General features: G+C 40.4%; 1 protein-coding gene and 1 long non-coding RNA gene across 17 annotated transcripts in view; both read left to right on the forward strand.

The window, feature by feature from the left end:
• Positions 1-27,671, forward strand: part of ABI2 (abl interactor 2) — a 72,493-nt gene that overhangs the window by 23,630 nt on the left and 21,192 nt on the right. For 9 of the 16 annotated variants that reach the window (XM_081017596.1, XM_081017601.1, XM_081017603.1 and 6 more), the window contains exons 2-4: positions 17,183-17,350; positions 19,959-20,135; positions 22,580-22,597. In XM_081017596.1, the coding sequence (XP_080873722.1) occupies positions 17,288-17,350; positions 19,959-20,135; positions 22,580-22,597 (258 nt within the window). In that variant the 5' untranslated portion in view covers positions 17,183-17,287. The remainder of the gene's footprint in view (positions 1-17,182; positions 17,351-19,958; positions 20,136-22,579; positions 22,598-27,671) is intronic. The other 7 variants (XM_081017605.1, XM_081017606.1, XM_081017602.1 and 4 more) reach the window with 1 other exon arrangement.
• LOC308459465 lies at positions 24,060-27,605 on the forward strand. Its single transcript, XR_013978040.1, has 2 exons — positions 24,060-25,539; positions 25,977-27,605. It is a non-coding gene; the product is annotated as an uncharacterized lncRNA (long non-coding RNA).

A 27,671-nucleotide genomic window follows, 5' to 3' on the forward strand; every position in this document is an offset into this window, starting at 1 on the left:
GCAGCTTGTATGAGCCAGCGATTTGCAAAATGCAGATATAAGAAGAGGCTGTAACTACAGAGGATTCTTGCTAAGCATATATGGGGTGCTAGAATTCTGAAAATGACATTGTGGATAGTACTACACTGAAAAGTAGCAAATCGAACAATGTTTCTCACTTAATATTTTATGATTTCTTGAAGAAATATGTATACACATGCAGGTGTTGAGTGTTCAGTATTGAAGTTAGTGTATCAGAATTTATCCCAGAACCTTACTTTGTAAATGGTTACAGTTCAGAATCTCCTTTTTTATACAGTCATAGGCCATACAGTCATACCTCGGGTTACAGACGCCTTAGGTTGCGTGTTTTCGGGTTGTGCACCGTGCCGAACCCGGAAGTACCGGAACGGGTTACTTCTGGGTTTTAGCACTTGTGCATGTGCAGAAGTGCCAAATCGCGACCCGCACGTGCGCAGACGCGGCGCTGCGGGTTGTGAACGCTACGGGTTGCGAACGTGCCTCCCGCACGTATCACGTTCGCAACCCGAGCATCCACTGTATTTGGACGTTATTCTATTTTTTTTTTTTTTTTTAAATAATATTTATTAAAATTTTCAAAAAAAAAGAAAATACAGAAAGCAAGAATTTACATATTTTCATATATCCTTATTTTCATATATCCGCTTTCTGGGACTCCCCCCTTCCCCCACCCCTACCATATTCCTTTTTCATATTGTTGGCTCCACAAGCTCTCAGTTCTAATTAAAAACTTAATTTGTTAAACCATTATTCGAATTTAAAATTTCTGCACTCCACATCAATACCCTTAATAAAACACAAAAAATTTCTTTCCCAAGACCCACCCCATTTTCATTCCACAATTTCCCTTTTTTTAATAATAAAAACTCCCCACATAATAAAAGTATCAGAAATAAGAAATAAAGAGTATAATAGATAAGACAAAGCTAGTTCAAAAAAAGAAGTTAACAAGCCTTTGGATTATAGTTCTCCCCCCCTGTCCCCGGTTTAATTTCCCCCTGACCACCAAACCATGTTATCCGCCTGGGATTCTTACAATCCATAAATCACCTATTTCCCCCAACTCCTTGCTGGTTTTTTCTTTTCTTTTTTTTTTTTTTTTCCCTTTCATAAACATTTTTAGAACACTTAACTTCAGATCTGTAATAAAACTCCCCCCATTGTTCTTTCCAAATTGTAGTCCAATTTCCTCTTGTTCCGCTGCTGAAACGTTCTAATTCAGAAGCTTAGTATTTGGACGTTATTCTAAGTCATAGTTTAGCACAAGTGTTGCTGTCTTTCTTGCATTTGTAGGTATGTTTGCAATTTTGAAAGACTTCTGGGGACACCACGCTTTTGGTTGCTTCTTTCCCCCATGTATCAGTCAGTTTGCATGTGCAAACTCTTTCTCTGTTTTCCATAGAGTTTGGGTAAAAGTCAGATGCAGTAGAATTAAAAATTCTCTTGAATTCTTATTTTCAGCATGGAAGCCAATGGAAACAAATGTGATCTGTACTGGGCGGGGGACCTGTGGGGGGGGGGGACCAATTTCAAGAGGATCTGCTCTATTGGCTCTAGTGGCTTTCAATGTCAATAAGTCTACTGACTGAGTAAAACTTAGTTGAATGCATTTGCATGTTTCCCTTTTCATTGTACAATCAATCACTCATGACTATCCCTGGATTTTCAGGGAAAAACATTGTGAAGGGCTGTGTATACTCATTCAGCCAACAATATTTATGTATGTCTTAACTTAAACCTACTCATGTTTCCTCATGAGAGCTCAAACACAGCTGTTTGTAGGGGTTGGGGAAAAGTAGGTTTCATGAAGCAGGGAGTGTGTGTGTGTGTGTGTGTGTGTGTGTATTTCCTCTGAGGTAGGTGAACCCTAGGCAGTGGGAGGGTCGAGGATGCTAGTGGGCATGATGTACAGGGCCATTAATGTACATTCATACATACAGTTGTACCTTGGAAGTCAAATGGAATCTGTTCCAGAAGTCCATTCGACTTCCAAAATGTTTGGAAACCAAAGCTTCTGATTGGCTGCAGGAAGCCGCGGAAGCTGTACCAGATGTTTGGCTTCCGAAAATCTTTTGAAAACCGGAACACTCACTTCTGGGTTTCGATCGTTCGGGAGCCGATTTGTTTGGGAGCCAAGGCGTTTGAGTTCCAAGGTACTACTGTACTTATTTTCTCTCTCTCCCTTCTTTGAAGGGGATAAATGCATTTGTGGACATCCTCTGCAACATAAGATATAAGCAGCTGGCTTATTATCTTCTTACCTAAAGATTTTTATTTTTTAAGCTATGCTGGGAAAGAAGCGCAACTTTTAATCTTCATGATTACCTTCATAGCTGAATGCAAAACAATGTAACTACACTTGCATGTTGGTAATCTGACAAGAGCATAGTGTTGTCCTGAAATAAACAGTGTGATTTTTGTACTCAGCCATTTGGTTATATATAAACTCTGTGTGAGGGAAGGAAAGTCTCAGCACTTTTCCCAGTGCCTTTTTTATTTGTTCTCTCTCCTGTATGATGGGTTGGAAGTTTTTACTTTGCCACACAAGTTAAAAAGGAATACAGTATGTTGGTGGGAGAACTGATTCTTGGAAGGCAACAGGGCTCCACTTGGTATTTGGGAGCTACCGTAGTCCTCCTGAAATAGTGGTTTTACTAAGGAAGATCTGATAGTTTTGAATTAATAAGTACTTCTGTTTGTTCATTCCTTGAGGTCAGAGCATGCCACATTACTACTGCACAAGGAAATTGAGTAATCTTGAGAGATTCTCCCAGTTAAGGATGCTTTGGGATGAAATGTCTTCTCCTGCTGGGCAAGACTGCTTTTTTCCAGCGCTTTATTGTCTCTGGCCATCTGCAGAGATAGCTGACTCAGTATTACAGAGGGGAACAGGTCTAACCTTGCCTATGGAATAAATTCCTTTAGGAAAGGAAAAGGATTGCAATCCAGAGCAATGGGGGGGTATATAAGTTCTAAATTTATAAAACAGAATAAATAGCTCAAAGTAGTATTGATGAGACAACTTGGGATGTAACACAGTGATGCTACAGAAACCAAGAGACAACTGTAATATTCACCATCTTTCTTGCACTGAGACAACCAGTGCTCTTTTAATAAAGAGGTGCTGGAACTTACTATGAATGTCTCCCTCTTTTTCTTAGAATGGCAATGGCACCCGCCTGAGAGGTGCTGGAAATCACCTGAGAGGTACCAGAACTGAGTTCCTGTGAGTTCCCCCTGAAAAAAGCACTGGAGATGACCAAAGTTATCACAGTGGTTAAGGCTGGGGATTTCTCAGGAATTTGGGCTCTCTTTACTGCTGGCAATATTTGAGTTATGATGTCCTTGTGATTTCTATACAGTGGAACCTCGTGTTACGTACAGCCCTCCTTACGAATGATTTGGGTTACGAGCTCTGCTAACCCGGAAGTAGATGCTTCCGGTTGCGAACTTTGCCCCGGGATGCGGGCGGAAGTCGCTCGCTGCCGGCGCAGCAGCAGCATGAGGCGCTATTAGCGAAAGTGAGCCTCATGTTAAGAACGGTTTCGGGTTACAAATGGACCTCTGGAATGAATTAAGTTCGTACCTGTAGGTACCACTGTACTGGAAAAGTCTAAAACAGAGATGAGGAACCTGTGGCCCTCCATATGTTGATGGACTCTAACAAAATCTGGAGGGTCACCTGGTCTAAAGTAAGGGTTAGAAGGGATGAGCAATGTTATGCCGCCCTAGAATCTAGACAGAAACCACATCGATAGAAATTCCTTCCCTGCAGACAATTGTGTAACTTCCTCATGTACTTTGTTATATGTGACAAACACATGTGTATTTATTTCTTCTGGGTAGAAGTTGGTGGCAAGCTGTATTTGTTAGTTGCCTACCATACCACATTTGCACCTTGTGAGATTACAAATGTGACTATCTCACACCGGATGAATAATTCACACAGTTCTACAGAAGAGGCTTCCATCTAGGAAATGTCATCTTGTGAGAAACAGCCCTGGAAAAGGGTGGGGAAACATTATCATTAAAGAGATTTAAGGATGCAGGGGGAAAAAAATCAGATTGAAATGGATTTAAGACATGTAAACACTTCAAGCATCTAATGCTTTAAGCACATACTGGACAGATTTAAAAGGCATTAGTGGTCTAATTGGGATACTTCAAAACTAATGTTCCTGCTTTTTAAAAACAAGCAAACAAACAAACAAACAAACAAACAAACTTGCTAATGTCAAAGATTTGTGTGCAGTAAAAATCAGTGTGCGCACCTAGACTAAACATATTCCAACTGACATATGAAATTGCTGAATGTGTGAAATACATACATAGAAAATACCCTGATGTGCAATTTTTTGAGACAGTACTTAGATTAAAATCTAAATTTAAGTACTACAGTTTATTTGTGCTGTATTAAATTGATAATATTGGACATCTAGACACTTGAATCTGTTTTTTATGAATAAACTGAATCAGGGGACTGATTTCATTTTCTTAGGGGCTAGACTACATTGGCATTGTCTAAAAAGGCACAAGGGATATGCAGTCTATGACCCAAGGCTGCTTGACTTGTCAGGATGCCCTTTTCACTGAAGCACACACACACAGACAGGCTTGGTTTAGAATAGTACAAATGAAATGTGATTAGCTTTATATAGATGGTAACATTGTGGAGGAGACAGTACATATTTCCTCATTGTTTCTGGCATGAGGAAAGACCAGCACTAGCTGGGAAGCTCAGGAAAGTATCATTACCCTCTGCAGAACTTCCCATGTGCTGTTGTCTGCCTCTTTTGGAGGAGCGAGTTTGGAGCCACCTATGAACCACCTAGTGTGGTGGGAAGACCCAGCTTTCTCTGAACTGTGTTTAAGCCAGGCTGCTGAGCCCCTTGGAATACAGCAAGATGAGCATGGCTCACATTTTAATTTAATTTAGTTTAGTTTTTGTTGCTTAACTTTGGTTTTGCTTTATGTATTATTTCATTCTGCTAATGAACTTATCATACGTTTGTTGAGTTACTTTTGTTTTATTTGACATTACTGAAAGGTTTTGCAACTTTTCCCCCCAAATATTTTGATAATTAGTTGATGGTTGGGAGATGCTTTGAGCATAGGAAGAGTCTGCTGGGCCTAGCATCCTGTTCTCACAGTTGCCAGCCCAATGGCAATGGGAAGGCCAAAAGCAAACCCTGAGCGCAACACCACTTTTGTGATTCCCAGCAACTGGTATACTGCCTCCAACAGTGGAGGTAGAAACAACATAGCCATCATGGGCACAAATTCCTGTGGAGAAGTGACATACAGTGGTACCTTGGAAGTTGAACGGAATCTGTTCCGGAAGTCCATTCGACTTCCAAAATGTTCAGAAACCGCAGAAGTTGCATTGGACGTTTGGGTTCCAATGAACGTTCGCAAACCGGAACACTCACTTCCGAGTTTGTGGTGTTTGGGAGCCAAAACATTCGACTTTCAAGGTGTTCATGAACCAGGGTACGACTGCATATCTGAACTTAAACTAGTAGGCTGCTTTCAAGTACTATACATGAATTGACTTTAAATACTAAGCTTATACTATTGAGGTTGCAGGATAGTTTATACTTATGGTTAGCAACCTATTCTTGAGCAAGACATGAATTTACCAATGAATTTACCAATTAAAGCACAGTTTAGAAGTCAAGAAACAATTTCTTCTACTAATTCTACTAAATTCAATGGTTTCTCAGGAAACACTCCAGTTTCTCAGCCATCAGTCTAAATAAGACTATTGCCTGAACTGTCTCGGGCAGAATGTCCCAAATGCCAATTTTTGGAAATCACAAATGGATAGAGTGCTGTTGTACTCATCTCTTGCTTGTGTACAGGATTCTGGACTAGATCAACCACTGGCTTGATACACTAGGCTCTTCCTATGTTCTTATGTTAGGATAGTAGCTTTGGCAAGAACAGCTAAAATAATCTCTTGCCATGCTCCTTGTGTATATGATGTAATCTCCAATTTAGTAAATTTGATTTATTGGAAGTAATAGATTCTGCATACTTGACAGAAATTTCCATCATCTGTTAGTCTTTCATCAAGGAAGATGAGTAGAATTTCTGACTTCTAAGTATAGAAGATCATAAACTTTTAAGATAAAATATGAATATATGACAGTGGGATATAAATCCATAATGCTACAAAAATAACTGCAACTTAACCTATGCTCTTGCTTTGCATCCTGATTTTTTACTATTCATTTTTAAATTAATCCATAATGCTTAGGAGGCTTCTGAATATCAAATTACAGTAAATTTGCCTTTTTGCAATTGAAAATAGAATGAACAGGGTAGGTGTCTATCTCTATTGGTGTTGATATTTATATTTCATATGACTAAATGTATTTGACTGTCTCTTTTGGCTGCTGTTGGAAATGTAACATGTTGGTTCTCAAATTATGCTACTATATAGTTGTTTTGCACAGCTGTTTAATACTGATTTATGACAATACTATTTTAAAAATAATTGTTCAGATACTAACTTTTTATTTGGAGCATCAGTACTCTGAATTCTATTCAGTTGCTTATGTTGTAGGAGTTGTGCCTGCAACACATGTTAATCTCTGTGGCTAATTTCTTTTGGTTTTTAGACAGGAAGTGGCTCACCACTGTGGTGAATATTTAGTTGCAGCCTGTGCCTAGACTAGAGTTAGGTGACAAACTCAAATGTTCTTCAAAAGTCAGTACAGTTCAGCTGAAAATGTAGAGTCTAGCTTCCTTATTGAATATACGTATAAAATAACAGAAAAGTACAGTTAAAATAACAGTACAATACTTAATAAATAATACTACTGTAGATGAAAATTAATTGAGCCTAATTGGCCAAAGATCTAAAATGCTTAAAAAGTAGGTAGTAAGTAGATGAATGGACTTAATTGTCAACACAGCCTGTAAATTAGGTATTGGTGGAAGTTTTGAAGGAGCCAGTATTTGTCTGTTCAGGGGCTAGTTCTCCATAGCAATCTCTTAGTGTTGACTAATTATTTGGGCCTTTGATACTGCAACAAAAGCATATTGCTATAAATATAAACCATTAGAGCATGGATAGGCAAACTAAGGCCCAGGGGCCGGATCCTGCCCAATCGCCTTCTAAACCCGGCCCACGGACGGTCTGGGAATTAGCGTGTTTTGACATGAGTAGAAATGTTGAGTAGAAAATGCATCTCTGGGTTATTTGTGGGGCCTGCCTGGTGTTTTTACATGAGTAGAATGTGTGCTTTTATTTAAAATGCATCTCTGGGTTATTTGTGGGGCATAGGAATTCGTTCATTTATTTATTTTTCCAAAATATAGTCCAGCCCCCCACAGGGTCTGAGGGACAGTGGACTAGCCCCCTGTTGAAAAAGTTTGCTGACCCCTGATGTAGAGCTTCACGTTTGGGTTGTCGTAGTCATTGATAGGACATTGAGGGGGAATTGAGCTTCCATTTGTCCAGCGCTGCCTTAACATAAGCACTCCAAAACAGGAGTGTAATAAAAATGGTTTCTGTTGTGGTTTGCACAGAAACTTGAAATAAGTGCTGGTGGTTTGCTGATTGCATACTTGGACTTCATTACTATGAGGGATCTTTTAAAACAATGTTAAAGCATATGTGTTTGATGTTTCCTAGTTGAATTCTGTCATGGTTAAAGACTTCTCTTTCCCCTAATATGCCGTAATTAAAACTTGTGGTTACATAAAAGTTTTGTCAGACAAGAGTGTTTCCATTACCTCTGCAAATCTAGCAGTGGGAGAGGAATATTCCAGCAACATTGTAGAATATGTGTGATAGAATTTGTAGACAAGTTGATTTGCTCCTATTAAAATATAGGTGCTGAGTATGGTTTCCCCCTCTCTTTAGGGCGGGGGTTATTGGGTTGTTTTTATTTTGATTATATATTTTTATTTTGTTCTGTGAACTGCCCTGAGACCTCCGGGTATAGGGCGGTATATAAAATCAATTAATAATAATAATAATAATAATAATAATAATTTTAAGACACAACACCCTCATGTTTTTCAGTGCCTCTTAACATCTAATATCCCTAGACTATTAAACTGAAAATTACTTTCTTAATTCACACATGTGTTACTTTAGATGATGTAAGTTAGTTGTGTTATTAGAATTTTGAAAAGGAAAGAGTATTAATCTGGAGAGAGTCTTAATTTCCTAGAGCAGACTTGTAAATAGCTAAGTGCTTGGATGCCTGTGGCAAGTGAAATTTGTCTGCATGACGTATGATGAGTTTGAATTTCTTCTAGTCATAAAAAGGCACTAGCTGTCTCTTCTTCTCTCTCTTTCTGGAAGACCATCAGCTCTGAAGAATATCAGACCCTGTTCACCATTGGGGGAGTGGGGGCTTGGACTGTGTATATATGCAGCCTCTGTAGAAGAATTCAAATCCCTGTTGAGTTTACATTGTACATCTCTCTCCCACTCTCTGTGATGTGCAACTAAGCTGTGGTCGCTGCCTGATTTGTCCCACTTAGGATTGCGTGTTTGTGTCCCATCGTTCAGCCTGGACACTGAGGTCCAGCTCTGAGGGCCTTCTGGTGGTTCCCTCACTGTGAGAGGTGAGGTTACAGGGAACCTGTAAAGAGGGCCTTCTCAGTAGCAGTGCCTGCCCTGCAGAACACCCTCCCATCAGATGTCAAGGAAGTAAACAACTATCTGACTTTTAGAAGACATCTGAAGGCAACCCTGTATTGGGAAATTTTTAATGTCTAATGTTTGGCAATTTCTATGTGCTGTAAGCCACCCAGAGTGGCTGGAAAAACCCAACCAGAGGGGCGGGGAATAATAATAATAATAATAATAATAATAATAATAATAATAATAATAATTTTTCCCCACCCAGAGTTTCTCCATTATAACCTTTGCATTCAGACTTGGACTCTTCTGTAACAGTTCCAACTATCGCTTAATAATATTTTTTCAGCAGTCCTGTCCCCATCCCCCTAGACCAGATGGCTGCTTGGGATAAACCATCTACTTGGCTGAGATGACACCTGTCTGCTATCATTGGTTGTATTGTGAACACTGCTCACTTCAAAGAGATTGTGCAGTCATTTTTCCCAGGTCCTGCAAACATGTGGATTCTGCTCTCATTTGAGTCTTATTTTCTCTGCAGAACCTTCTATATTCAATGTTATGCTCTCCATATGTTGTTGGACTATATCTCCCATCAGACCCAGCCAGCATGGTCAGTGATGATGGGATGGGAGTTTATACTCTAAACAATATCTATAGGGCACTATATTGACTTCTCCTCCTGTTCTGTCCTAAGCAGGGTTCCCGCCTGGGGGATGAGGATGTAGCTAGACTAGGGTGTATGCTAAGCACAAATTCCAGGGATCCAGGGTCATGTACTGCTAGTCCCAGGTCAAGTAAGCAAAGGTCTAGCACAGGTCAGGTGCCAGCAAGACAAGGTCATATAAAGGAGGGAGGGATCTAGGGAAGTAAAGTTAGGCAAAACAGAGGTTTCAGTTGAAATGCAAGCAAACTGGGTAGCACCCTAGATAGCTCCACGTGGCACCTAGGCAGGAAGCCAAACAAGGCAAACTTAAATGTTTTAACACCAGCAACTGAGCCTTAAATGGGAATGCACATTCCTCTAAGTAGCTAGCTCCACTCATGATGAGTGGAGCCTCTGTTCTTAAAGGAATGTAGAGGAGGCCGGGGTTCTTTTGTGGCCTCTGAGCTGAAGTTACTGGAATCTGAGGACGGCTATGTGCCTTTTCCAGGCACTAAAGGCTGTGGCATAATGTAACCCTCCTGCAAAGGCATGTATGTCAAAGACTGGTTCTATAGGTGAATCCTTTTCCCGGTCCATCATGTCCTCTGTATCCATGGTCTTTCCCCCCTGAGAATGTGGCCATTAGAGCTGTCAGCAATGCCGACTGCATTAAGAATTTTTGTTTGGAATAAAACAGCATTGCATACTGACTCTCACAGTCCATTGATGGTCTTAAAGTCATTTACCTTATTTATGATTTTTGTTCTTTAGTTGTTGGGGGCACTTCAGTCCCACCACTTTCAGGTTTTGATGGATACCCAGGTGTGTTGGCATCAGGGGCAATGAACTAGTTGACCAGGCTGCCATGATGGCGAGCTGCCTTGCTTTAAATCATAAAAATGTACCACCAAGAGACTTTACTTGTACAGTATTCATCCATTCACGGCATTTGTATCTTTTTTCACCACCTCCCATTTTTAAGTCCAACATGAAAGACTGGTGGCAAGAGCTGTGGGAAGGCCAGACAAACTGTAAGTTTTGAAAGCTGAAACCTGTACTTCAGTTGTGGTTAGCCACCTTACTTAAGAAGGAAGAAAGTTGTCTTGACAGCACCAGGTTTGAGGGCTGCCAAACTGCTCCTCCAAATGCCACCTGGATGGTCCTTAGGCAGCATGGTGGAGGCAAACAGCAGTGGGGGAAGTGGAAGAGAGAGGCATTAGACACCCAGAAGCACAAGGGGGGGGGGTGGAGACAGCTCAAAATAGTACTGTAAATTGATTTTTTCAAAATAGCCAAATACACTTTTAGCATAGTTAAATGCCAAGCTTTTTTGGTAAGACGTTCAGGTCTCTTTCTGGATCTCTCTTGAGCGTTCTAGCCTTTACCTGGAAAACAGAGAGAGCCAGGCAGGGCAACTGTTGCATGTAGCTTTCCATGCCTTCTCAGGCCTAAAAGGGTAAGGGCTTAGGCACTATGAAGTGCCTTGACGGTTCAGCTGCACTCACTTCATTCTTGTGAAAGATGCAAAGGGAAGAAGAGAAGGAGGAGGGGTTGCAACTTAGGCAAGTGGGATGGGTGATGGGTGAGCATTGCCTCAAATCTTATTTGCAACGCTGCAGATACACTCTGATGCTAACATACCATGGCATTTCATGGGTTTTCAGCTGGGGCACTTTTGTCTAGTGTCACAAATAGAGTGGTGGTGCTATTAGTAAAACAAATCCCCATCTAAAGAAAAGGCTTCATTGTGCAGCTATTTCATTGAACTGGAGCTGTCTTTGTTCACACAGAGAAAAACTTGTAAACACCGATTTAAAATACCTCAGTGGACAATTTAAGAACAAATTGTTTCCAAGCATGGAAGAATGTATTCCCATGTAAAATTGTACTTGTCAGAATTTGACCTGCTTTTATTCTTAAATTCTACGCTAGACAGTTTCTGTTTGTAGTCCTATTAGTAAGAACAGAAAATTCACTTGCTAAAGGTTTCTGTTGGATTGATCCTTGCCCATCTTAAAGTTTAGGACAACTTTTGTACACTCTTGGGTGAGTTGGTGTTTGGCAAATAGTGCAGTTTCTTTAAGGGAAATGAAGGTCAGTTTGCCTGGGGAAAAGTCAAATAGGTTTTTAGGAGTTTTTCAGAAAAAGTGACAGAAGCATGGTAGTGAATAGTTGACTTGAATGAGAATGGAGAAACCCAGAGATCAGGAATGGGGTGGGCAGATGAGTCATGATAATAGGTAGTGATTGAAGGGTCCCAAGAGAATGGTGAGTGTTGAGACAGAAGGGGTTGCAGTATGTGGGGGTTATGTGGAAAAAGCATTGAGGAGCTGGGAAAATTAAGGAGATGTTGCATGCACTAAAAGGTGGCCTAACAGTGATTCTTATAAATAAATTAGAAGTGTTGAAGAAGCCTACATGTAAAGTATATAATAAAATCAAATCCGGCATGACTATCAACTGCTTTTAACCTTTCCTGATGTGTGAACAGTTATTGCCTGTTACTGGTTTCTGCATAAAAGGCAGAACCATTTAGAACCTTTAACTTATTTATTTTAAAAATACTGTGTAAGCTTCAGTCAATCTTGCACGCAGTGAAACTGGGTATTCTATTGCGTGACATTCACATTGCCCACACTTTTCTCTAATTCATTCAGGTTTTTTTAATGAGAGCTCTGAAATGCTGACTTGTTACAGTGGTACCCCGCAAGACGAATGCCTCGCAAGACGGAAAACCCGCAAGACGAAAGGGTTTTCTGTTTTGGAGGCGCTTCGCAAGACGAATTTCCCTATGGGCTTGCATCGCAAGACGAAAGCCCATAGGGAAATGCTGGCGGTCGGGAGCAAAGACTTTCGCCCACAGCCGGCCTTCAGAAGAGGACCTCTTCTGAAGGCCGACGGGGGGCAAAAGTCTTTGCTCCCCCCCCGCCTGCCTTCCCCCCGCCTGCCCCGGGCGATCTTAAAATGCTGGCGGGCGGGAGCGAAGCGTTCGCTGCCGACCCCCAGCATTTTAAAATCTCCCCCTGTCCCGGGGAGATTTTAAAATGCTGGGGGTCGGGAGCGAAGCGTTCGCTGCCGACCCCCAGCATTTTAAAATCTCCCCGTGTCCCGGCGAACGCCTGCCCCAGCCGCCCCGCTTCGTAACGCTGTTCCGAAGTGGGGCGGGGGGCGGGAACACCTGCCCCAGCCGCCCCGCTTCGGAACGCTGCTCCGAAGCGGGGCGGGGGGGGGGCAGGAACACCTTCTGAAGGCGGGCGGGGGGCGAAAGTCTTTGTCCCCCCTGCCTGCCTTCCCAGGGGCTTTTAAATCGCCCCGGACAGCGGAGAAGTCCTCCGCTGTCCCGGGGTTTTTTAAAATGCTGGGGGTGGGAAGAAAAGCCCTTGTGTCCCCCCCCCCCCCAGCCTTCAGAAGAGGTCCGGGGACAGACTGTCCCCGGACCTGGTCTGAAGGCGGTTTCCCTAGGAACGCATTAATTGATTTTCAATGCATTCCTATGGGAAACCGTGCATCGCAAGACGAAAAACTCGCAAGACGAAGAGACTTGCGGAACGAATTAATTTCGTCTTGCGAGGCACCACTGTACAATTGTTCTTAATGGCTAATAGCCTACTTCTCTGCTCCTTTAGGACACCCATTCGTGAATGCTTTCTTCGTCCAATCCAGCCCTCTCTCTCTGTAGAACTCTGTTGTGCTATAGTGGAGGTGAAGCTCTGTTTTGAAGTGGGATGAATTGATGTTACTTTGCCACAAAACTAGAGCTATAGGGCAGTTTTCCTATAGGGTTGTAGTCTCTGATCTTCAGTGGTAGTGTAGCAGATTGAGCCCCTTATAATCACCGCTACAGGCCTAAAGTGAAAATGACATATAAATGTGAGGTGTGGAATCTCCGTTACACATTAAATTTATTGCAGATGAGTGAATTGTGGGTGAACTACTACCTTAGCCCCAACCTCTGCTAAACGTTCCAGACCTGAGCTGCATTGTGTGGCTGTTGTAGCTTGGGTGCTAGTGAGTGAGATTTTCCTGCCTTTCCTCTGAGATCCTCGAAGGGGAGAAATTTGTTCAAACTGTCAACATGGCTCAGAGAGCTTACAAGGCCACAGACGTGGCACTTCATTTATGAGGGCATGGCATTTATTTTTGCTCCCTCTGGTGAGCCCATGTTTAAATGTTATATACAGTATCTTGGTACGGAGAAACTTTCATTTTGAGAGTGGTCCCATTTTGCTTCCAAACCAGTTGGCATGGGGCACACATTCTGGTGTTGGAAGAAACAAAATGTAGCAGTGTATCACCACCACTCCTAAGCCAGGGGTCACCAGTGTTGTGCTTGCAGGCACATATGTGCATGTAAGTCTCTGGTACCCACAGGGTTTCCCAGTGCCCCCACCCCCGAATTGTGCTGGAACATGAATCCATTATTGCAGTAGGCAAAACTGGAACAATGCTGCTGAATGGTTATCTGAGAACGCCCTGGAGTTGGCAAAATGAACACACTTTTTTTTTGGGGATACAATTTTTACTAAATTTTCTGTTTTACAATTTCAGATAAACATTTTACATCCTTAAGATATCAATGACTTCCCTTCTTCTCTTTCCATGGTTCATTTTGCATATCTTTTATCCCTGAATATTTTACAAAAAAACTATACCAATCGGTTTTCCATTATTACATCCATCAAAACTTATTTACACTGTTGAATTTATCTTAATGCTGCCAGCGTTTTCAGCTGCACACAATTATTTTCCATATACTGTATTCAATAAACATTTTCCAGTCTTCTTTAAACATATGTTCTTGTTCTCTTATTCTATATGTTAAGTCTTCAAGTTGTGCATATTCTGTCAACTTAAGTTGCCAAGCTTTTTTGGTTGGGACCTTGCTCATTTTCCATTTGGGGGCTAACAAAACACGGGCCACAGTTGTTGCATACATAAATCACCTTTTCTGACACCTGGGAATTTCAGTCTGAGTTATCCCCAACAGAATGGACTCTGTTTTTTTGTGGGGGGGGGGAGTAATTTCAAACATTTTTTTCAATTCTTTATGAATCATTTCCCCATGCTCTTCTACCCTTTTACATGTCCAAGCAAAGTGAAAAGTATTATCGTGGGTGGCGCTGTGGGTAAAACCTCAGCGCCTAGGACTTGCTGATCGCATGGTCGGCGGTTCGAATCCCCGCGGCGGGGTGCGCTCCCGTTGTTCGGTCCCAGCGCCTGCCAACCTAGCAGTTCGAAAGCACCCCCAGGTGCAAGTAGATAAATAGGGACCGCTTACTAGTGGGAAGGTAAACGGCGTTTCCGTGCGCTGCGCTGGCTCGCCAGAGCAGCTTCGTCACGCTGGCCACGTGACCCGGAAGTGTCTGCGGACAGCGCTGGCTCCCGGCCTCTAGAGTGAGATGAGCGCACAACCCTAGAGTCTGTCAAGACTGGCCCGTACAGGCAGGGGTACCTTTACCTTTACCTAACCTTGTTATAGGCATGACCATGTGTTTGTAAGTGCTTGGTCATCTTTGCAATAAAACTTGTTCCATGGTGCTTTATAGCTTCCGGCTCCTCTGGGAACAAGTTGCTTTGCAGCACTGGAGAGGACACGTAGCAGGAGTGATTGCATCAATAGCCCCCCACATTTCACTGTTCCAAAATGAGGCTAGGGCCATGACACAATCCTAAGCCTTGTCAACCATAAAATATCCTAGCGCATTAAAGGATCTGTTGATAAGCAATAGCAAAATTGTAGAGAGATGGGATTGCAATTATTTGCCTCACTTTGACAAAGTTAACAGGTTAAAGCAGGGGCATTAAGGAAAATGGGCCCCTCAAAACAAATGCCTGTTATTAAGATGGTTGCAGAATACAGTTTCAGTTGCATCTGATGAACTTGGTGCTTTAGAAACAGATAACCAGATGGTCAGCTTTTCTGTTTTCATCCAAATGGACTCTGACTGTTTTCACGCTGAATCATATTTCTGCTGTTGCCAAAACTGATTTCACTGGTTACTTTAAAAAGCGAATTACTAACTTTGAGTTGAAAGATGACTACACGTTTGGCTTGCCGTTGACTCTAGAAATGCTGCTCTTGCTAAAAATGTTGGAGTGCTGATTTATTGACTGCATCCACTTGGCACTGGTTGGAATAATAGATATGGGAAGGGAGGATGTAACCTTTGCAAGTTTTGAAGATTATGTCTTTCTTAGCTGGTGTTCCCTTAAGTTGTAAGTTTTGAATAGCTCACAGCTTCTTTCCCCTCATATTTTCTTTTCTGTTACTTGAAGCAGAAAAAACCATGTCGTGAGGCACATGGCTAGTCATGAGATACATAGTACAAAGAGGAGGATGTTCTCCTGCCAGCTATATAGGGGAATATGTGACACTTCAGATGCTCTTGGACTTCATCTCTTAGCAGCCTCAGCCCCGTGAACTATAAACTTTGTATGTTTTATTTAGTCTTTGAATTGTTGCTTGATTTGAATACAGGACATTGGGGAGATTTAGTTAGATGCAGCAAACTGGCTATCGGGCATCCGTTAAATATTTCACTTGGTACAGGGTGACCTGGCATAATGCTAAGCATAATGCTACATAATACGCTACATGGTACATAACGCTAAGCCGTGGCTTAGACTACAAACAAGCAAACATTGGCATTTCCAGGCGGAAGATCACGGCCACTGTACTCATCTCATTCCCTGGTTGCTGTGCTACGTGGCATTAAGACATGGTTTGACTTCACATCTGATCCTGGACTCCTGCTTTTAGCTTGTCTGGGGAAAAACCAATCACTAATCAGGGTTTGCATGTAACAAAAAGCCAAACCACGCAGCAGCATAGCTAAGGAAAGGCACTCAAGCAGCCACAATCTCCCCTCCAGGAACCTGGTTATTTGCTTGTTTGCACGAAGCCTGGTTTGGCTTCCCATATGTACAAGTGAAGCCAGTATCTTGTGAATATTGTATAGAAAATGCTGATTAGGTATTCAGGAAGAAGCTGCTTTGGAGTTCACTTGAGTTAGGAAGGGTAAGAGTGGTAAATTGATGGGTTTCCCTGCCCCTTTTCCTGTATTTATATTTGCAGTGGTCATGGTAATCTATGTTAGACGAAAACCAGGGTGCAGTATTTCATTCATTTGGTCAATTTTGGTATAAATGAATGTGTCCAAAAAGGGCACAAGAAATGTCTCCAGACACTTGGGCACCTAAAAATCTGTTGTGGGCAGGATATCTGCTATAGTGCACCACAACAATTTCCAAAATATACTTCAAAGGTTGAATTGTGGTATTTGGAGAGAGTGATAGGTGGGTGCACAGATTACAGTTGCATGTGCACCTGTCCTCATTGGCTGAGAAGTTTGTGTTTATTATCTCACCAAACTAGGCAACTTTTTTCTCAGTTGTTGTTTTTGTTAGAATCTATATATTGCCCTATACCCAGAGATCTCAGGGCGGTTCACAGAACAAGATCAACATAAAACACCACAATCTATATAATCAGTGCTTTTTTTCTAAAAAAAATGTTTAGGGGTACTCTCCTTTTCCTACTCATATTGAAATACTGCCCCTCAATGAGGCCAAATTTAGATTCACAAAATGTGTACAGTAGTGGTATGTGTACCCCTGCACCCCTCCAGAAAAAAGCACTGTATATAATCAAAATAAAAACAACAACCCAATAACACCCACCCACCCCCCAGTTTACATTTATATGTAAATACTGCTCTCTCCGAGGTCTCTGGGTGCCATTAATCTGTACAATGAGTGGGAAGGGCGTGGTGGAAGAGGAGCTGCCAGACATGAATGTACTCTGCGCATTGGCCCAAGGTGTGGGAAGGTTCAAAGAGAGAGTGTCACCTGTTACCTCAAAGTAGTTCATATGAAAATGTTGCATTTCTGATTATTTTGCTTTTCTCTTTTAGTCAACAGATAAGCAACGGGCCCTAGAAGAAACCAAAGCATATACAACACAGTCTTTAGCTAGTGTAGCCTATTTGATCAACACCTTGGCCAACAATGTTCTACAGATGCTGGATATCCAGGCATCCCAGCTTAGGCGTATGGAATCTTCAATCAACCACATTTCGCAAGTAAGAAAACTTGTTCTTTATGTTTGTATCAAGCACCTAGTGTGGTACGGTGGATAGGATGGGACCCAGATCATGGGGGGGGGGGGGAATCTGAATTCAGTCCACTAAATGCATTTGATGACCTTGGACAAATCAGCATCCTCACAAGGTGGCTGTGAGGATGAAATTGTACAACCTTCATGTGGTGGAAGGTTAGGAAACTCATAGAGATGTTGCCACAGATACAACTTGAAAATAATTTGACTTATCAGTATGATCCGGAAAAACTACCTTATTGCAGTTTGCAGTAGCAGGTCAAACTTTCTTAAAAAGTAAGATGACTTGTTTTCTTTTTGCCTTCAAATGGTGTTTATAATGAAGACATTTTGGGGAATAATTCTAGTAGATTGGGAAAAAATCCAGGTGGCGTGCATTTCTCCCCTTTTCTCCTGTTACCTTGACTTTTGTTAGTTTAAAATCTTGATCGTCTTTCTAAAATTTGTAATTTTGATATGCATTATTAATGCAGGCAGGGGTAGTATGGAGAATGAAATGTCTTTCTGCTAGGAAATCGATTACTCCTTTTTAAATATGATAAATGTTTGTCCTGGAGTGTTAAAAAAATAATAACAACAACTTCATTGTGAAGTCTCAATTCCACTTGCTTAACGCTGAATAGGAAAATTTCTTCATAGCCTGCGTGTAAAGAGCTTTGATTGGAGCAGACCTTGCCGTTCTCTATTCTACAGTCTCTGTTATAAAACAGTATATGCATAATGGGACATGACTCATGAAGGTTCCTAGCTGGGCTACATGAAAATTTCCAGTGTAACATTAATATACACTGATTATTATGAGTTAGTGAAGGTTAAAAGATTTAAATGTAATTTGTGATTGTGCACTGTAGGTCCCAGTTTTCAGAATGAGTGTTTTGTTTTTGTTTTCTGGATACCCCTACTCTCTGGGAAAAAAATAATTAAAACAATAATTCTGGCCAGCTAAAAACTATTAACTCATTCATGCAAACTGTTGTAAATATTGAAGTGGTATGATTTTAGTAGAGGAGAGTTATGTTTATAAAATTTGTTAGACTGTGCAATGTATTAATAGTTTAAAGCAAGCCAATAGAGCTTTAATGATATTTGAAAAGCAGACTTTGAAAATTGAAACATTAAAAAATATTTTTGATAGCACGTGTGTAGAGAATAATTTCTTTGCCTTGGTGGTTTTTTAAAGAGCTTTTAAAAGACTCTTATTATAACTTCATCAAAATAAAAGTCTGTACATGACTGGATAAAGGCAGTATTGTTTTTCTTTTTTTGCTCAGTAAAAGATGTATAGCAATTGCATAGTAGCACCTTATTTTTCTTCACTTTCTAATCTGACTTGCCAGTTTCCTAAATGATCAATTGTGCCAGTGGCTTTCCCATGCAGTATTGTTCTCCACATTCAAGTATAATTTGACCTCCTATTGAAAGTTGATCTGTTGGATCCTGCAAGGAAGCAAAGGCAGCAAAAACTTTTCAAGGGAGATCCTGGTGGTTAAGCCCCATTCATGTTTTTTGCATGATGCCATGCTGCAGAATGAGTTCAGGGAATGTCACCAGGTGAGACCCTCGTCTCCATCTCCCACAATGCAACCTGTTGCAAAGCAAAGTTGCTTTCCTAGTAATGTTTGGAATGGCCTTTGTTGGTAGCAGCATAACTGTAACCATTTGTATAACATAAGAGGAGATAGCTTTACGGAAGGAATCTTCTGGGATCCTAGGGCCTGGTGCTGATAATAATAATAATAATAATAATAATAATAATAATAATAATTTATTACTTATACCCCACCCATCTGGCTGAGTTTCCCCAGCCACTCTGGGCGGCTTCCAATCAAGTGTTAAAAGCAATACAGCATTAAATATTAAAAACTTCCCTAAACAGGATGATCTACCACTTCTTCCTGTACAAACATTGAGGCATGAGCAGTATGTGTGGTTCATGTTTCAGGAAATGACATCTCTGCCAGGACATCTGCTCAAGTTACTTTTTCCAACAAGAAAATGAAAGCTGACATTTGGGGGAAATGTTTATAATGAGCATGGTAATGACCACAACAATTTATGCCATCTATCAGTCGTCAGAAGCATCAGAGGCTAGCTTTTAAGTCTTGCTATGTTTACTTGCTTACCGTATTTTTCTGTGTATAAGATGCCCCCATGTATAAGACACCCCCTATTTTTGGGGACTCCAAATTAAGAAAAACACCCCTCAGCACTACCCATGTATAAGACGAGCCCCAATTTTAAACCTAATTTTTTGTTTAAAAAACCTAGTCTTTTCCTGTACATGGAAAAATATGGTATATAGCATTAATAGGATGCTTTTATGGTAACATTCCTACTTAATTCAGACATTTTAGATTCCCCCATCCCATTTAGGCAAATATGAAAATACTGTACAGTATATCTGTATAAACCAAAAATTCTGATATTAAATGAGAATAAATATAAATTCTATTGGAACTTAGAGGAAAATTAGAGGTATTGTAATGACACCGACTAGCTTGCTTAATGTGTCTTAGATAAATTCATTTTACCAGTCATTAATCTCTAATATTTTAATTCTTTTATGCTCGCAGACAGTTGACATACATAAAGAAAAAGTGGCCAGAAGAGAAATTGGCATCTTGACCACAAATAAAAACACTTCAAGAACTCACAAAATCATTGCACCAGCCAACCTGGAGAGACCAGTTCGCTATATTAGAAAACCTATTGATTATACAATCCTAGATGACATTGGACATGGGGTGAAGGTAAGTGGTAATGTGGAATAATTCTGATTTATGAGTCTCCCTGTATGTTTTCAGAATGCAAAGATTTGTATGCAGGACTCCTTCCCTCTCCCAAATGGCAGCACGGTCATTTTTACTGAACTATTATTCCTTCTGTATCTCAGTCTTTAAAAAACAAAACCCCCAGCCTCCCTGCTTTTCTGGCTACTTGTGATATCTGTATTTTGAGAAATGGGTAGAAGGCTTTCACCATGGGAAAGAAAGCATTGGGTGCCATTCCCTTCCTTTGGATTTGGTTGTCAAACAGTACCTTTGTGACAACAGGCTATGCCCCTCTCCCTTTTCTGTTTGCATGTCCCAGATGTTGTCATGACCCAGATATAATGCCACCATGTGTGTGGCATTGGCCTCCAAGATCAAATACAATTTCCAGATTTGCATGAGATGCAAAATCTAGGGACTAGCTTCCCGTGTGTCTGTTCTGGGAATTTTTAAATCTCGAGAATAAATAAAAATAATAGGCTTCAGTCTGCATGTAGTTCTAACAGCCCTTGTAGCTGAGTCTAACATATGCTAAATTGTGAATCGAGTTACATGTGCAGTTTGTCTGCTTGTTTTGTGCAGATACACACCTGATTGCATGTTCAAATTTTGTTCAGATTCTTGCATGTCTTTTCCTAAAGTACCCTTTCCCTGTGGTATTATTGCAATTCGTTAGGCAAATCTCAAGAGTAATGTGAATAAGAATGATTTGCAAGGCTTACAGCCATTCAGTCAGAACTTTGCAGCAAGATAATGGCATAGTGGCATGCCATTTTATTTATTTCCTTGGGAATTATTTGAGCTTGCAGAGAAATAAATTTGTAGTGCAACCCTAACCATACCTACTCAGAAGTAAGCCCTATAGAATTCCATGGGGCTTACCCCCAGGTAAGTGGGGTTAGGAGTGCAGCCTTAGTTACTCATTTGATGACTCCTGAACTACAGGCATTACATGCCTGTTTACATTTCAAAAAAGTGGAGATAAATCTCATCAGTGAAGCCATAATGAACGTTTAAGTACACAAATATATTCCAACATTCTTCGCTTGGAGGCAAGTGCCACTTTAATTAGTTAACTTCACTGAAAATGCACAATTTTTGAACAAGTACTAGTCTTAAATATTGATGAATTTGAAACCTATTCTATAGTGCCTTTTAAAATGCATGTCTATAAGCTTTTCAGATTCTTACAAAGCTGAAATTGCTGTACCAGTTACACTAATGTTTACCCTTGGAGTGCAGAAAATGTAGTGTCTCTTTGATTTATGGAGTTACATTCTCTTTTCAGCAGTGTAAATATCAAGGAGACAAGTAGTGCATGCACACTGTATTATCTGAAAGGGAAATTCTGAATAAAAAAACTTTTGAAGAAGAAAGAAAAATGCATAAACAGTATTTACAGTGTTATACTGTCTTTAATCATTAAAGCTTTAAAAATGTGGTAATCAGTTGTAGAGCTCTTTAAGTAGTCAAATAAAACCTAATACTGATATTTAGAGATTTTAGTTCAATTCCACTCTGAATTAGCTGCTCTGAATATTTTTTTGTAAAAACATAACATTAAAAAACCCTTGGGTTTTACAATTATGATACAAATAGATTATTTGTAATCGCTTCATGAACAATCTGGTTTTAAAGGTTATTTTGAAAAAAAAAGTTCTGCAGAGCAATGATAAACCATGTCTATGAAAACCTTTTACAAAAGTTACTTTTTGTTAGCTACATCTCACAAGTAGAGTGAATAAGCTGGACCCATGACTGGGTTATCAAGCAAAATTGATGGGTTTTAATTTAATAAATCAAAAATTGTAATGTGTATATTTAATCAAGTAGTGTATGCAGTTCCATGAAACCTCCTTTAATGATGTTAGGTTAAACAGCAGAAGGCTTGTGAGAACATCTATATTAGGTAAAGTTTGGTCACACTCATTGTCTCTGGTATTGAATGGGAGTTGTGAAATATGCCACACATATAATTAAAAAACCTGAAAATTGTTATTTCTCAATTGGTTGAAATTCGTACATGCAGTAGTAAGATTTGCTTCATATTACTCTAAATAATTTTTTTAACTTAGTCCATGTAGAAATAAGATGTTGATTGCCAGAGGTTCTTTCATGGGTGGGTTAATAGTGGCTCTCTAGCTGTCTCTCATGAAATAGTGTTTGAAACATTGAGTGCTGACCTTGGAGTTAATAGTGTCTTAAGATGGTTCTAATAGTGGCTTTATAAATTTCATCTCGAAAACCATTACATATTCTGCTTTAATCACTCTTTCTATGATCTACTGATACATTATTTTGTTGATGCTAAATGCTTAACTTCTTTCTTTTTCCCCCCTTCTCTCTTCATATCCTGAAATTTCAACTAACCTTTCAATGCTTTTCTTCCTTACCTCTTTTATTTGCTTCATTTATGCATTAAGTGGTTGCTTAGATTTAAGGTAAGAAACGACAGGGCTGAATTTCATTCTTATTCTTCAGACTATTACATTCGGGGAGAGTGATAATTTCTGGTGGGTGGGATGGGAGGGAATACTGCCTTGAACACTATTCTTTGGTCTTAAAACATTTTTAAAAGCATAACAAAATGATGACCGTAAGGATCTGGATAATGGATGATTTTCATGATAAAAAAAAAACACCGTATTTTTTGCTCTATAAGACTCACTTTTTCCCTCCTAAAAAGTAAGGGGAAATGTGTGTGTGTGTCTTATGGAGCGAATGCAGGCTGCACAGCTATCCCAGAAGCCAGAACAGCAAGAGGGATTGCTGCTTTCACTGCACAGCGATCCCTCTTGCTGTTCTGGCTTCTGAGATTCAGAATATTTTTTTCCTTGTTTTCCTCCTCCAAAAACTAGGTGCGTCTTGTGGTCTGGTGCGTCCTATAGAGCGAAAAATACGGTATATTTGTGACCTCTGATCTCCCCCTGTGTAATGATCTTTTTATCCTATATATGATGTGATTTGATTACTTTTATGAATAGTGCTTGAATTTGCAAGCTTGCCTGTCTTGAAAAATCAAAAGTAATGTGGGGCATGATTCTTTTATGAAAAAGTGATGTTTACCAGCTAGCCATTCACAGCCCACTTCTGGGACTGCCAAACCTGCTAGGAAATACGTATAGTACTTACGTTACACTGTTATTGCAAGTCAGTACACTGGCACAAATAGCTGTGCTCAAATAAAAAACTTAAACTATATTGTGAGACTGCCCTTATTTACATGGATTCCCCCACACTTTGTAGCTTTGAACAGTATTAGGAAGAGCTTAACATTTTTCTCAGTGTTATCATGCTTGAATACATTCATTCATGTCATGGTGTTTGCAGTCCAAAGTTACAATATAGAAAAAGATGGGCATGCCTAAATTCCATTGGAAATCAATCTGATTGAAATCCTTGATGGTATTTAATCTGTGATCCGACTCTTTTAGAATTGCACCCAAAGACATTTTAAAAATTCAGTTACTTTTAAGTGTGCTCAAGGGTTTCCGGCATGCAGTGGGTTTCTGGTTTTTTATTGGAACAACATATTCTTTCCAGTCCTTGACATGTCAGGAATTAGTTGTTGTGCAACCTATCTGGCTTGCCAGCTTGGAAAAGCACATTGCAGATCCCCCTGAGCACATGGAGCTAATTGTGTAGCTCCCATTGGAAAAGCAGCGGAAGATTTTGAAATCCGGTTGAAACTAATTAGAAATGTAAAGATCAGGTAATTGATTGTTCACTATGTTTAATTATACTAATAATTAAAATGTACCGTATTTTTCGCTCTATAAGATGCACCAGACCACAAGACACACCTTTTTGGAGGAGGAAAACAAGAAGAAAAAAAGTTCTGAATCTCAGAAGCCAGAACAGCAAGAGGGATCGCTGCGCAGTGAAAGCAGCAATCCCTCTTGCTGTTCTGGCTTCTGGGATAGCTGCGCAGCCTGCATTGGCTCCATAAGACACACACCCATTTCCCCTTACTTTTTAGGAGGGAAAAAGTGAGTCTTGTAGAGCAAAAAATACGGTAATTTAACAAAAGGCAAGCTTCTTCAAGTTTGGAAATGTGGAACATGCTTTCCGGTGTCATGAGAAACAACTGTGATGGGGAAGAATTAAGCCAAACTCGGGTTTAGGAAATGAAATTATGCCTAACCTGCTCTGCATACACAAATTATTTCCAGCAGCTTCATATCTTAGCTTAGATGAGAGATTCTTTAAGGATAGGGAAGAAATAGCTTCTCATCAAAATGGATCAACACTGCACAATTCCTCCATCTTAAATATTTCTGCATATGTGTTTACTGCTTTCCAACATCAGTTTAGGAGTTTGAGCGTAGGTGCTCAGTTGGAACTGAAGTAGCAAGCAAGCAGCATTTCTTATCCCTTTTTCTGAGGATAGCATTTCATCACTGGCATTCATAGACATTCTAAGAATGCTATGAAGAATAATTCTCCTTTTTGTTTTGTTAAGAGCTGAATTACCATAGAATCATACAGTTGGAAGGGACCGGTAGGGTAATATAATCCAGCCTCCAACAGTGCAGGAATCTTTTGCCCAACATGGGGCTCAAACCCATTGAGACTAAGAGTCTGAGCTAGACTGAGTGGAATTATCCATATGAAATTGCTGTTAAAGTCCAGCTTGGAACATGTGTCTTCAACACCCATGCTTATTAATTAACCAACCCATAATCTAGCCAGTTTATCTATACTTGGAATCTGCCATCTTCTGCCAGTGATCGACAGATATCTGCAGCTAGTTTAAAAAGCAGCCAACACTAGAATCATTAATGGATCCCTTATCCCTGGTTCCTAGATGCCTACTTAATATGTTGCCTTGCATTACTTTAAGAATATAATCAGATTCCAGGAAGAGCAACCTATCAGTCTTCAGAAGGTAGTTAAGAAGCCGTTTAATGGTCTATGGAGGATACTTTTAAGAATGTGTTATAGCTAACTGTTGTCATTTAGGAAAGATGCCAGTCTTACTTAGGAGTAAGTACTATTGAAGTCAGTGGGACTTGCCGCTAAGTAACATATAGTGCTACCAATGCATATTGACGTAGTTGCGTCTAGGATTCTAGTTGACTGAACACAGCATGGTATAGAGTTTTGAACTTGGATCATAGACATCCATGTTCAAATCTTCACTCAGACACAAAGCTAATTCCGTCTCCTTGGGGCTGTCAAACTCTTTCACCTTCATCCGCTTCGCACAGGGTTCTTGTGAGTATAATATGGGGTAATTTCTGTGTATGCTGTCCTGAGCTCCTTGAATGGGTAGCATGCAAATGTGAGGCAATGATTGAAGGTGATAAAAATATATATCTGATGTAACTGACCATGGTAAGGAGCTCTCAGCCCCCAAAGCAGATATGTCACTCTTACCTTAGTTTTCCAAGTATCTTTTAGCTGAAAATGGCAAATCCGTTTGTGTGCCCATGCCCTTAACTGGTATAAATTTTGACAAAAGGGGGTGCAATGCGGAAAGGGACTTCCCCCTGATATATTTATTTAATTCCATTTATGGACCAATAAAAACATTCCACTACTAGGCTGACTGCAGAGGCGTACACATTCTGCATTTCCAAGTGTTGGGCCTCCTCAAATCCTCAAAATCCAAGTGGCCAATATGATGCCCTGCAGATGTTGTGAACTACAACTCCCATCACCCTGTCCATGCCAGCTGGGGGTTGGGATCTAACAACCCCTGGGGAGTAGCTTCTCAGATGTAGCCGCTTTTTGTGTGCACTGGAGCACATATGTATTGTTTGTCAGGTGTTGCAATTGAACCAACCCCGTGCGCAGATCCTTTGTTCCCTTTGCCAGGTTCATGGTTTTGGGTGAAGTAGGAAAGCCTCAGCAGTTGTACAGACCTTTTCCCCTACTCCTCATGCTTGGCCACTTCCTTGACTTGGGTGAGAGAAGAGGGGCTGCTGTGGGGAAAGGAACCCTTTCCCTCTGTCCCGGACCCTGGAAGCAGAAGGGTCCATTGGAAATGTTCCTCCCGCACCCCCACTGTTTACACTAATGCAAAACACCAACCTAAAATCTGCAGGGTATGCTTGAAGGCCACTTTGATACCTATTGCTGAAGAATTTGTATTTGCTGCTGCCTACACCACACGCACATTTAGTGAGGAAATGCTGTTTCCATTGTTTCAGCAGTGCTTTCCTCCTTAATAATTCTGCATGACATGCGAGCAATATTAGATTATTGCGAGCGAGCTCCTAAAGCAGTTGGGTGAAGGAGAGATGATGTTTTGAATTTTAATCAAGGGAAATATAAAAAAAAAGTGTAACTGACAAAGACTGTTCTCTGTTTGTTGAAGCTTCACAGTTCATTCTGAAGATAAATTAAGAACCTCTTCTTTCTCTCCCCTGCTTTCCAGTTATTGAGTTCGGGAAAATACATATATATTTGGGATACTTAAACAATTTTGCAGCTTATTTTTCCTTTCATTGCTTGTTACACCTCTGTTGGCTCTTAATTTTCTGAACTAAGTAGTAGAGCTGAGTACAAGAAAATGGGGCTATGTATGTTTTGTAAAAGATTCCATCTTTTTGCATCCTCCTTGAGGGTGTTGATTCTTTAATCTTTTCATTTGCACAGACTCCCCCCCCTTTTACCCCTAGCTTCTTGCCAATCTGGATACTGTTAAATCAAAGCCGTGTAATGAAAATGGCAAACATCTTAGTCATATCTGGCTTCTAAAATAGCCATGTAAAATCAAAGTTGCTTCTCTTTTAATGCCAGGCATATGTGCCACAATCCTGAAACCTTTTCAGCGATGCTAAGGGTTTAATCGTCCCCACAGAAACTTTTGCTTTCTTTTCTTAGAAGTCTAAAATATCTTGTCATTTAACTAGCTGCTTCTGAAAATCCTCGTGTCAAAATCAGTTTGTGTGTTGTGGAGCTGTTACGCTGTAAAACCCAAGCTCCAAACACAACAGGGTTTATTGTTCCCTAGATTGTGATCACGGAAATAAAATTGAATATGGTGGGTTTCCTTCCTTCGCACTTGCATCCTAAAATGACACACATGTGATACTGCTTACATTTTGTAATCTATATTAGCTTTTTTAAGGCTTCTTAACTTGTTGCAGTGTTCACATTCATGCTAAAAGTGGCCACATGAGTTTTTCCTCTTTATGTGTACATGCTGATGATCTGTGGCCAATCATGGCTCCTGTTGTAGCAGAGTGATTATATCTGCTTCAAAGACAATGGCATACTTTGATTGTGTGAACTAGCTCTCAACCTATTTTAAGATAAATTCTTGTTCTGAATGCTGTGATTTTTGTGTGGAAACCCCACAAGGTCACAGAAATTTTCATTGCACCTCTGGCGGAGGACAAAAGCCCAGTGATTGTGAGAGGTTGAGTCACACGCAATCCTAAAAGAAAAATCATGGAGTTTACCATATTTTTCCGTGAATAAGACTAAGTCCCCCCCCCCCCTGCCCAAATAATGTCAAAAATCAGTGGGTGTCTTATACATGGATAGTGCATAGGGTGGACTGGC

This window comes from Podarcis pityusensis (assembly GCF_964106645.2).
Source record: "Podarcis pityusensis genome assembly, chromosome: 1".
NCBI lineage: Eukaryota > Metazoa > Chordata > Lepidosauria > Squamata > Lacertidae > Podarcis > Podarcis pityusensis.